The following is a 12903-nucleotide window of genomic DNA, read 5'->3' as shown; positions in this document are numbered from 1 at the left end:
TGCTTAATTTATAAACACAATTTAATGTATGTTATTGTGGTATTCATTTCTGAATGCTATTTGCATATTTTTATTAGTTGCGTAATTTGTTCTTTTTCTCCCAGCGCATTGGGTGTTCGATGATCTTTTGTCTTAATGGGTTCTTTTGGGTTTCTTTGCTTTGTAGCTGCCTGTAATGAGATGAATCTCAAGACTGTATGACATACTTTGATAATAAATGTACTTTGAAAACTAACTCACATATTACAGCAGTAACAAAATTCCGCCTTAAATTTTGACACTTTTCTGGGAAGGAGCTCCACAGACAAGTGTGGCACTTCACTCAAATCAACTTAATTTTATGGATACTTAAAGTTGGATAGGCAACTATGTGATAAATTATTGCATTTGTAATGTTCTCACCATGCACACTTCTGTTCTGAGTGTTATTTAAATCAGGAATAGGAGGTAAAATTTCTCAGCTCAAGCTTTCTGATATCAGTTTGTGCTTTGTCAAACAGCTAGCTCAGCTGGGTTAGCAGATTTGGCAACAGGCTAAATTAGAGATTATCTTTGTGTAGTTTACTGAGTCATTGTTGCATCAACTGCTGTGATTCACGGGGAAATTTGGTAACTGCATTAAATGAAACTTGACATTTCACTTTATTGGGTTCTATTATTTTCATGTCACCTCTTGCTGAAATTTCAGGAGATTTGTCTTTCATTTTTATGTTTTAAGTTTCTTTTTCTCTTTGTTCAATGTTGTGCAAGTGTGGATTGAACAGATTTAAAATTTGTTACCTAATAGCAGTGAACAGTCAAAGTGCAAGTAAAGATACTAGCAAATTCTCAATTTGTCTCCTTCCCTCCTGACTTGCTAATTAATTCAATGTGATGGCAGCCTTGCACTTTGGATTGCATCCAAGAAGGGCTCATTTGAGATCTCTTATTGTGAGTTTTGTTTGAAAACTTTCATTTTATCTGTCAGACTGAATTTAAATTTTAAAAAAGTGAAGAGTTGCAGAAATTTTAATTTTCAGTAACAACTTTTTTTTTTCAGATGTCACGATGTTGCCTTGTGAATTCTGTGAAGAACTTTTCCCTGAAGAAGAACTAATTCTTCATCAGGTACAGTTGATCCAATATGGCTTCTTACCTTTAGATCTTGTTTCATATATTCCCATTATTGATTTTTTAAAGTATTTTCTTGTGGCACTGTTGCTTGTAATTCAAATGTCTTTGACATTCAACAAACTTACTAAGGACAATTTGTATTGTTCTTCACCCTGTTTGGTACAAGTAATCTGATCTGCCATTGTATTTGCTCTTCCACAATTGTATGAATGTAGCTACCTTATGACTGTTTAATCTTCAAAGCAAGGACAAAGGTAGTGAGATGTAGACTTAAGTGTTTGCTATTCTCTACCTTGGAGAATCTCATTTTTGTCCAAGGTATTTTTCAGTTGGTGGTTTTGAGTAAGGGTTAACCCAAGTTTCAGATTGTTTCCATTTAGTTTATTGTCTTGGAGTAGCAGTAATAGGCAGAGAAGTAATTGAAAGTAAATTTTGAAATACTTATGCAATTGCTGGAAAAATGTCATTTTACTTCCTCATTCTTTTAGATTAGATTATGAGGACACGCAATCCTCTTTTATTGTCATTTAGTAATGCATGCATTAAGAAATGATCCAATGTTCCTCCAGAATGATATCACAGAAACACAAGACAAACCAAGACTAAAAAAACTGACAGAAAACACATAATTATAACATATAGTTATAACAGTGCAAAGCAATACCGTAATTTGATAAAGAACAGACCATGACCATGGGTTTAAAAAAAAGTTTCAAAGTCTCTGGAAAGTCCCATCATCTCATGCAGATGGTAGAAGGGAGAAACTCTCCCTGCCATGAACCTCCAGTGCTGCAAACTTGCCGATGCAGCACCCTGGAGGCACCTGACCAAAGTCCGTCCGAAAACTTCGAGCCTTCGACCAGCCCTCCAGCACCAAGCACCATCTCTGCCGAGCGCTTCGAGCCCAGCAAAGGCAATAGGCAAAGCCGAGGATTTGGGGCCTTCCCCTCCGGAGATTCTCGATCGCACAGTAGCAGCGGCAGCAAAGCAGGCATTTTAGAAGTTTCTCCAGATGTTCCTCTGTGCTTCTCACATCTGTCTCCATCAAATCAGGATTGTGCACGGTACCTACTTAACAAATACGATATCATTTTGGAGCGGCTGCGCGCGCTGCGTCGTGCTGCCATCTTCTCCCATTTTTTATATCATTCTGAAATGAGGAAAAAGTCATAGTGCTGAATGCTTTGAAAAACAGATGACATATACATAGAGACATTGTCGTATAAGTCCATTAATCCTGTGTGTTCAGGTGTTTGATGCTAGATTGCCAGATTTTCCATATTACTGGATGTTCTTCTCATTGATGCTCCAACACACGTTAAACTATAGCAGCATAATAAATTTTACAGCAGGTTTCATGGGAGGCTGGGGGACACGGGAACATCAGCCAGGGAGCCATATGGCAAACTGCCAGGATTTCAGTATAGTATTATAGCAGAGTAGCAGAGTTCAACTGTTTCCCTCTTATGAGATTTCAAAACAAGAAGCTCTAATTGTAAAATAATCTGGAAGGGATCTTGGAAATTTAGAAAAAAAAAGTTCTTGTGCCAATAATGTTTAAATTCAATAAATAATTTGGGGAAATGGTATCGATCCAGAGGGCGGTCAGATAACATTAGCTGAGAGGGCTAGGAGGAGGCCTGGAGGAGCAATGTTGACGTGGATTAATTAGGTTCAAAGGTTCATTTTAATAGCAGAGAATGTAAGGAATACAAACTGAAATTGAACTCTTCACAGTCATCCACAAAATAGGAACCTCATAGAATGAATGATAGAAATATCAAAGCCCCGAAGCCCCACTCTTCCCTGTCTTCATACAAACAGCAGTAACAGCATCGACCCCCCCCACCATACAAGCAACAGCTGAAGCCCCTCCCCCCCCCAAAAAAAGGATCCTTGATCTGAAAATAACAGACCATTTCGGTATCTCAGACAGGCTCCCTCTCTCCCCAGCGACGGAGAGAGAGGTTGCTCCTGCAACATCGAGAGTGCAGATCAGTAGCTCACTGTTCCAATATTACAATCTTCTGCGTCGCTTCTCCAAGCACCCCCCCATCTTGAGGACCTACAGGCTCTCCCTCCAAAAGAGAGAGGGGTCGCTCGAGTAGAGGGGCCTACCTCTGACAGCAGCCGGCGATTAACGAGCACACCGCCTGCTGTTTTGGTGTTCCAGTTTCAATGTTTAAGTCTCCCACAACGCTTCAGTTGTTTGATTGCAAATGTGATGTAGTAAAGATCTTAACTAGGCAAGATTAGAAATTTAGTAATGATTAATTATGAAATGTTTTTATATTCAAATGAGTAATTAAACATTTTAACCTTGAAACAAAAACTGAGTTTGATTATGATCAACCAAGGTTACGATATGCTGGCATTGTGATGTATTATTGAGGCCTGGAACTACTTAATTGGATGTCATGGTTATAAGAAAAAGTAAAATAAAAATGGGAAAAAAAATAACTTGCATTAAACTGTGTAGAACCAACTTACCCAATCCAAAACTCTGTACAAGTTGGTCAGGAGTGGACACTTGGTGCCCAACTGAATAAAATGGGGCCGTATTGCAAACATTTGCCTTTAAAGCAAAGTAAAATTCTTTTTTTAAAAAAAAGCCAGAATTCAAAGCAGAAGCAGGCAGCTCAAAATTAAATAGTCACTGTCTTTATAAAACAAGTACAATCTAAACAGATTCTCTTGAAAGTTGAAGAAGAAACTTATTAAAACTCATATGTAGGTTAGAAGACACTATTAACAATAAAGTTATACACTCTGGCCACTTTATTAGGTATAGGAGTGTAACTCGGTGTGACCTTCTGCTGCTCTGTCCTGTACAGTGGTGCTAGAAAGTTTGTGAACCCTCTAGAATTTTCTCTATTTCTGCATAAATATGACTTAAAATGTAATCAGATCTTCATGTAAGACCTAAAACTAGATAGGGAACCCAATTAAATACATACCACAAAAAACATTATACTTATGCATTTATCTACTGAGAAAAATGATCCAATATTTCGTGTATTTGTTGCTTTCAGTAACTGGTGTGACCCCCCTCCCCACCCCCATACAGCAATAACTTTTAGCCAAATGTTTCTGGTAACTGTTGATCAGTCCTGCACATCGGCTTGGAGGAATTTTAGACCATTCTTCCTTACAAAACTGCTTCAACTCTGGGATGTTGGTGGGCTTCCTTGCATGAACTGCTTGTTTCAGGTCCTTCCACGACATTCCTATAGGATTAAGGTCAGGACTTTGACTCGGCCATTCCCAAAATAACAAATTTTCTTTTTAAACCATTCTGTTGTTGATTTACTCTTGTCTTTTGAATCATTGTCTTGTTTCGTTATCCAACTTCTATTAAGCTTCAGGTGGCAGACTGCTACACTGACATTCTCCTGATACAATTCTGAATTCATGGTTCCCTCAACGATTGAGGCAGCAAAGCTTGATGCTCCTTCCACCATGTTTCACAGTTGGGATGAGGTTTTTGTGTTGGTGTGCAGTGCCCTTTTCCCTCCAAACATAGCCATGTGCATTTCTGCCCAAAAGTTCAACTTTTGTCTCATCTGTCCACAGAACATTGTCCCAGAAGTGTTGTAGAAGATCCAGGTGGTCTTTTGCAGACATGAGACATGCAGCAATGTTTTCTAGCGTCACTGTACTTCAAGGTTTGATGTGTTGTGCATTCAGAAGTGCTGTTCTGCACATCACTGTTTGGGGTCCTGTCAGAATGAACCAATCTGACCATTCTCCTCTGACCCCCCTCATCAGCAAGGCATTTTTGCCTACAGAACACCCACTCATGGGACAATTTTTTTTTTTTTTTGCACCATTCTCTGTCCACTCTAGAGATTGTTGTGCGTGAGAAATCCCAGGGGATCAGCAGTTTTTGAGATTCTCAAACCACCCCATCTGGCACCAACAATCACTTCATAGTCAAGGTCACTTAGATCACATTTCTTTCTATTCTGATATTTGGTCTGAACAACAACTGAAGCTCTTAACCATGTCTGCCTTGTGTTGCTGCCAACGATTGGCTGACCATTATTTGCATTAACGATCAGGTGTACCTAATAAAGTGGCCACTGATTATATATGGTAAAGAGTAAGTATCTTTTTTCTTTCAGCTTTTCTCACACTAGCTTCTTTGCTCCACCTTTGCTTTCCGTTTTCACAGAATTGACGAGAATTGTCTTTTTCAGACTGGCTGTAATCCTTTAAGTGCCTTTGCATCGTTTAGTAAAAGTAATACACTCATTCCGCCACTGCCACTACAAAGGGTCTCCACACCCAGGACAAATGACATTTTCTCCCAGCAACACCATGTGAATCGGGATTACTTTGCTGAAGATCGTTCACTGCCATCATACGGTCCAATCGGAGGTTTAAGGCATAGCGATGTCATGATTCCTTGCGAGTTCTGTGGTATAGCTTTGGAAGAAGATGTAATATATCATCATCAGGTAAAAACGTGTATGCCTTTTACAAATAAATACCGAGTTAAGCTATCCGGCTCCAACAGCAATACTTAGTGCCTTTGTAAAACTGTTGACATCTAGAAGACTCTACCTCAGTAAGAAAAGATCTGTTAATTTGTATGTATGTGAGATTTTAGTGTATTTGCAGAAGCTGTGATGAATTCTAATTTACTTGGTTTAAAGAAAACTACATGATGATTCCATAACATGTCAAAGTTTGATGTATCCATTTTAGTTCAGTTAATTTATTATCCCGTATATACCGTGCCTATAAAAAGTATTCACCCCCTTTGGAAGTTTTCATGTTTTATTGTTTTACAACATTGAATCACAGTGGATTTAATTTGGCTTTTTTTTGACACTGATCAACAGAAAAAGACTCTTCCATGTCAAAGTGAAAACAGATCTCTACAAAGTGATTTAAATTAATTACAATATAAAGCACAAAATAATTGATTGCATAAGTGTTCACCTCCTTTAATATGACACACCATATCATCACTGGTATAGCCAGTTGGGTTTAGAAATCACTTAATTAGTTAAATAGAGATCACCTGTGTGCAGTCAAAGTGTTTCAATTGATAGTAGTAAAAATATACCTGTATCTGGAAGGTCCAACTGTTGATGAGTCAGTATCCTGGCAAAAACTACACCATGAAGACAAAAGAACACTCTAAGAACTCTGTGAAAAGGTTATTGAAAAGCACAAGTCAGAAGATGGATACAAGAAAATTTCCAAGTCACTGAATATCTCTTGGAGTATAGTTAAGTCAATCATCAAGAAATGGACAGCTCTAAATCTGCTAGAGCAGGCTGTCCTCAAAAACTGAATGACTGCCCAAAAAGAGGACTAGTGAGGGAGGCCACCAAGAGACCTATGACAACTCCGGAGGAGTTACAAGCTTCAGTTGGTGAGATGGGAGAGACTGTGCATATGACAACTGCTGCCTGGGTACTTCACCAGTTGCAGCTTTATGGGAGAGTGGCAAAGAGAAAACCACTGCTGGAAAAAAAAACTCACATGAAATCTTAGCTAGAGTTTGCCAGCAGTCAGCTGGAAGAAGGTTCAATGGTCTGATGAAACCAAAATTGAGCTTTTTGGCCATCAGACTAAATGCTATATGTGGCGTAAGCAAGTGGTCCCCAACCGCTGGGCCACGGACCGGTACCGGGCTGCGAGGAAACAATATGATTTGGCGACGTGACTGTGTTGCCGACTTGCCAGTTGGCGCCTTCTTACCCAGACTCTTGGCGGCAGAAATATTGCCAAATGTAACTGACCAAAAAGCTTTTTTCTTAAAGGAAGCCACATACATCAAAGTTGCTGGTGAACGCAGCAGGCCAGGCAGCATCTCTAGGAAGAGGTACAGTCGACGTTTCGGGCTGAGACCCTTCGTCCCTGATGAAACGTCGACTGTACCTCTTCCTAGAGAAGTCCTGACGAAGGGTCTCGGCCCAAAACATCGACTGTACCTCTTCCTAGAGAAGTCCTGACGAAGGGTCTCGGCCCGAAACGTCGACTGTATCTCTTCCTAGAGATGCTGCCTGGCCTGCTGCGTTCACCAGCAACTTTGATGTGTGTGGCTTGAATTTCCAGCATCTGCAGAATTCCTCGTGTTTATGTTTCTTAAAGGAAAATATTTTAGAAAAAGGATGGTATGTAATTTTCATGCAGATAATTTTAGCATGTGAAAAAGCCAAATGATTTTTCTGACACCAACTACATTGGAAAAAACACCGATTTCTGGAATTTGCCGCCGGAAAAGCCAATCTGGTAACCCTGTGTGAGTCAGCTGCACCTTTCCTCATTCCCTGTCACACCTACTCTTGAACTTGAACCCACGTGTCATCCATGTCAGCACGGGAAGAAGATCAGCTCCTCCAGCTTGCAAATGATGGTGGGCTGAAAAGTATGTTTGACATAACATCTCTGCCGGCATTCTGGATCAAAATCAAGGCTAAATATCCTGAGATAGCCACGAAAACACTGAAAACCTTGCTTCCATTTCCAACATCATCTCTCTGCCAAGCGGAATAGACTGGACATAAGGAACCCCCTTCGAGTATCGCTGTCTCCCATCACCCCTCGATGGGACCGTCTTGTTGCAGGAAACAAGCCCAGGGCTCCCACTGATTCAGCGATATTGGTGTGTTGCAATGATTTTATATGTTCATACAAGGAAAATATGCGCTGTGTGTTTAATATCCAAATGTTACTTAAAATGTTATGATGCTATTAATTTATAATTGACTTACCATTATATTCATGCGAGGAAAATATGTGCTGTGTGTTTAATATTAAATTCGTTAGATAAACCCTTTTAGAAACAAAATTGAGTTTATTAGCCATTTATAAGTGACTTATAGTTGACTTATTACCTATATTCCGGTTGTGATTAACACCCCTCCCCCGTCGGTTGGTCCGCAAGAATATTGTCAATATTAAACCGGTGTGCGGTGCAAAAAAGGTTGGGGACCCCTGGCGTAAGCCAAACACATCATCAAAGACATACCATCCCTGCTGTGAAACATGGTGGTGTCTGCATCATGCTGTGGGGATGCTTCACTGCACAGGCCCTGGAAGGCTTATGAAGGTAGAGGGTAAAATGTATGCAGCAAAATGCACAGAAATCCTGAGGGGAAAACCTGATGCAGTCTGCAAAAGAACTGCGACTTGGGAGAAGATGTGTTTTCCAACAGGACAATGACCCCAAGCATAAAGCCAAAGCTAGACAGGAGTGGCTTAAAAACAACAAAGTTAATGTCCTACAGTGGCCAAGTCAGAGTCAAGACTTGAATCCAATTGAGAATTTGTGGCTGGACATGAAAAGGGCTGTTCACTCACGATTCCTATACAATCTGACAGAGCTTGAGCACTTTTCTAAGGAAGAATGGGGAAAAATTGCAGTGTCCAGATGTGCATAGACCTATCCACATAGACACGAGGCTGTAATTGCTACCAAAGGTGTATCTACTAAATACTGACTTCAAAGGGGTGAGTAATTATGCTATCAATTATTTTGTGTTTAATCATTGTGATAAATTTAGACCAATTTGTAGAGATTAATTTTCGCTTTGACACAAAAGAATCTTTACCGTTGATCATTGTCAATAAAGTCAAATTAAATTCTGTGATTCAATGTTGTGAAGCAATAAAACATGAAAACTTCCAAGGGGGTGTGGTGATGAAAACTGTTTATAAGCACTGTATATGTTACCATATACAACATTGACATTCATTTTCTTGCAGCATACTGTGTAAACCCGAGAACTGCAGTAGATCGATGAAAGGCCACACACACCAGGACAGAGAGATAACCAATGTGCAGAAGACAACAGACTACGCAAATACAAAAGAACAAAGTGACCCCACAGGTTGTGGGATCAGTTCAGTGATGGGGCGAGTGAAGTTATCCCCACTGGTTCAGGAGCTTGGTGGTTGAGGGGTAGTAACTGTCCCTAAACCTGGTGGTGTGAGTCCTGAGGCTCTTGTACTTGCTTCCGAATGGGCAGCAACGAGAAGCGAGCTTGAGCTGGGTGATGGTGGTCCTTGATGATGGATGGTGTTTTCCTGTGACAGTACTCCGTGCTCAGTGGTGGGGAGGGCTTTACCCGTGATGGACTGGGCCTTATCCACTACTTTTTGTAGGATATTCCACTCAAGAGCATCGGTATTTCCATACCAGGCTGATATGCAGCCAGTCAATATAGTCTCCCCCACACATCTATAGAAGTTTGTCAAAGTTTTAAATGTCATGCCAAATCATCGTAAACTTGTAAGGAAGTAGAGGCGTTGCTGTGCTTTCTTTGTAATTGCACTTGTGTGCTGGGCCTAGGCCAGCTCCTCTGAAATACTAACACAGGGGACTCTAAAGTTACTGATACGCTCAACCTCTGGTCCCACCCCACCTCCCATGAGGACTGGCTCATGGACTTTCAGTTTCATCTTTCTGAAGTTAATAATCAGCTCTTTGGTCGTCTTGACATTAAGTGAGAGGTTGTTGTTGTGGCACCACTCAGCCAGGTTTTCAATCTCCGTTCTATATGCTGATTCATCACAACCTTTGGTTCAGCCTGTAACAGCAAACTTGAATATTTTAGATTAGATATGAGGATACACAGTCCTCTTTTATTGTCATTTAGTAATGCATGCATTAAGAAATGATACAATGTTCCTCCGGTGTGATATCACAGAAACACAAGACAGACCAAGACTGAAAAACTGACAAAAACCACATAATTATAACATATAGTTACAACAGTGCAAGCAGTACCGTAACTTGATGAAGAACAGGCCATGGACATGGTAAAAAAAAAAAGGTTCAAAGTCTCTCGAAAGTCCCATCATCTCACGCAGACGGGAGAAGGAAGAAAACTCTCTTCCTGCCATGAGCTACCAGCGCCGCAAACTTGCCGATGCAGCATCCTGGAAGCACCCGACCACAGCCGACTCTTGAGTCGTCCGAAAACCTCGAGCCTCCAACACCGAGCACCATCTCTGTCAAGCGCTTCGACCCCAGCCCCGGCCGCCAGCAACAGGAAAAGCCGAGGATTTGGGACCTTCCCTCCGGTGATTCTCGATCGCACAGTAGCAGCGGCAGCGAACTGGGCATTTCAGAAGTTTCTCCAGGTGTTCCTCCGTGCTTCTCACGTCTGTCTCCATCAAATCAGAATTGTGCACGGCCCTCTATTTAACAAATACGATATCATTTCATTGGATAGGCCGTGTGCACTGCGTCGCGCCGCCATCTTCTCCTCCTGCCATATGACATTGGAGCTGTGCTTAGCCACTCAGTCATAAGTGTAAAGTGAGTAGAGCAGGGGGCTAAGCACACAGACTTGTGGTGCACTGAGCTGATGGAGATTATGAAGGAGTTGTTGCCAATCTGAACTGACTTGGGGGGAAATCCAGGATCCAGTTGCACAAGGAGGTATTGAGGCCAAGATCATGGAGCTTATTGGTTAGTTTTGAGGGGTTAATAGTCTTGAATGCTGAGCTGTAGTCGATAAAGAGCATCCTGGTGTTTGCATCCTTGCTGTTCGTATGTTCCAGGGTTGAGGGAAGAGCCAATGGAATGGCATCTGCTGTGGACCTGTTGTACCGGTAGGCAAAATGGAGCTGATCCAAGTTGTTTCTCAGGCAGGGGTTAATGTCTTTCATCACTAACTTTCAAAGCACTTCATATGGATGTAAGTGCTACTAGATGATAGTCATTGAGGCAGGTTACCATGTTCTTCTTGGGCATTAGTATATTTGAAGCCTGCTTGGTGCAGGTGGGTACCTCAGGTTAAAGATATCAGTGAACACACCAACCAGTTGATGAGCACAGATCTATTGTACTTGGCCAGGTACCTTGTCTGGGCCGGATGTTTTCTGTGGGTTCACCCTCCTGAAGGATGCTCTTGTACCAGCCTCAGAAACTGTAATCACAGGGGTCATCGGGGGCTGTGGGAGTTCGTGAAGGCTCATCCATGCTTTGACATTGAGCTCATCTGGAAGCGAATCCCTGTGTCCAGATTTGCTTTGTTGCTTGATTTCACTTTGTAGGTGGTAATAGCATTCAAGTCCTGCCACATTGTTGAGAATCCTTCATTGATTCGAGTTTAGTACGGAACTGTTACTTCACCTGTGAGATGGCTTTCTGATGATCGTTCCTTGGACTTCTTGTATCTTACTTGGAGGTCAGACTTGAATGCCTCTGATCTGGCCCTTAGCTGATTGTGGATTTCATGATTCATCTATGTTTCATAGTCATAGTCATACTTTATTGATCACGGGGGAAATTGGTTTTCGTTACAGTTGCACCATAAATAATAAATAGTAATAAAACCATAAATAGTTAAATAGTAATATGTAAATTATGCCAGTAAATTATGAAATAAGTCCAAGACCAGCCTATTGGCTCAAGGTGTCTGACCCTCCAAGGGAGGAGTTGTAAAGTTTGATGGCCACAGGTGGGAATGACTTCTTATGATGCTCTGTGTTGTATCTCGGTGGAATGTGTTTCTGGCTGAATGTACTCCTGTGCCCACCCAGTACATTATGTAGTGGATGGGAGACATTGTCCAAGATGGCATGCAACTTGGACAGTATCCTCTTTTCAGACACCACCGTGAGAGAATCCAGTTCTACTCCCACAACATCACTGGCCTTACGAATGAGTTTGTTGATTCTGTTGGTGTCTGCTACCCTCAGCCTGCTGCCCCAGCACACAACAGCAAACATGATAGCACTGGCCACCATAGACTCATAGAACATCCTCAGCATCGTCTGGCAGATGTTAAAGGACCTCAGTCTCCTCAGGAAATAGAGACGGCTCTTTCTTGTTGGGGAAGACTGATTTTAGTGAGACACACTCATCTACAACTGTTCTATGAAATCCATGATAGCCGTGGTATAATCATTCAGATCCACCAATGAGTCCTTGAATACAGCCCAGTCCAGTAGCCACCCTGAAGCAATCCTGTAGCCACTTCTCTACCCCCAGACCACTTCTTTGTTATCCTTATCTCTGGAGCCTTGCTCTTTAGCCTCTGTCTGTATGTAGGTAGGAGGATGACAGCCAAGTGATCAGATTTCCCAAAATGCAGTTTAAGACATGGAACGGTAGGCATCCCTTATCGTAGTATAGTGATAGTCTATTGTGTTGGGACCTCTGGTGTTACAGGTTACAGTAGTGCTAGAAAGCTTGTGAACCCCTTAGAATATGAGATACAGAACAAATTAGAACACTATCAATATTACTACAGTACATAAAACTACGTATTAGTTCCCAATAGTTATTGACAGATGAATGCAGCCTATATTTCCATGTTCTTTTGACTGTGAATGAACAAAATCAGCGCAGACACCTAGTGCAGATAATGGATTGTCTTCATACAAATTTTCAGACACTCTCCAAATCTTAATTTTCATTATAACATTCAAATGATTAACTTGTTTAGCGAATGAATTTAGTAATTAGTGGAATTGTACTGTTCATGTCAGTCCAATTGCTTTTGTTCTGCATACAATTATTTGCACAGTTTAAATATTTTAGAACAATATTGATGTTTTTTGTTAACCAGTCTCTGTGGGTCATCTGCTCTTCAGTTCATCCTTCCAGTTGCTGTTTTTCTGATTCTTCAGGTAATAGAATAATAGTGGTGTCTCTTTTTCAGTGTCCCTTTAATGCCTTATAGCCTCTTATTCTTAGATCCTTGAAATAAATTGCAGGAAATGGCTGTGATTAGAAATCAATCACAACAGCTATGCAAGCATTTGGTCTTGTACTGATTTAAACAGTGGAAGATGTTTTAATCCTTTTGCTCAGAT

At 41.1% G+C, this 12903-nt stretch overlaps 1 protein-coding gene across 3 annotated transcripts in view; it reads left to right on the top strand.

Annotated features, from left to right (window-relative positions):
* Positions 1 to 12903, top strand: part of LOC140190945 (TRAF-type zinc finger domain-containing protein 1-like) — a 57550-nt gene that overhangs the window by 33133 nt on the left and 11514 nt on the right. For 2 of the 3 annotated variants that reach the window (XM_072247935.1, XM_072247934.1), the window contains 2 exons: positions 1040 to 1107; positions 5313 to 5573. In XM_072247935.1, the coding sequence (XP_072104036.1) occupies positions 1040 to 1107; positions 5313 to 5573 (329 nt within the window). The remainder of the gene's footprint in view (positions 1 to 1039; positions 1108 to 5312; positions 5574 to 12903) is intronic. The other variant, XM_072247936.1, reaches the window with a different exon arrangement.

This window comes from Mobula birostris, chromosome 31 (genome assembly GCF_030028105.1).
Source record: "Mobula birostris isolate sMobBir1 chromosome 31, sMobBir1.hap1, whole genome shotgun sequence".
Classification (NCBI taxonomy): Eukaryota; Metazoa; Chordata; class Chondrichthyes; order Myliobatiformes; family Myliobatidae; genus Mobula; species Mobula birostris.
This window is presented reverse-complemented; position numbering and strand designations above follow the sequence as displayed.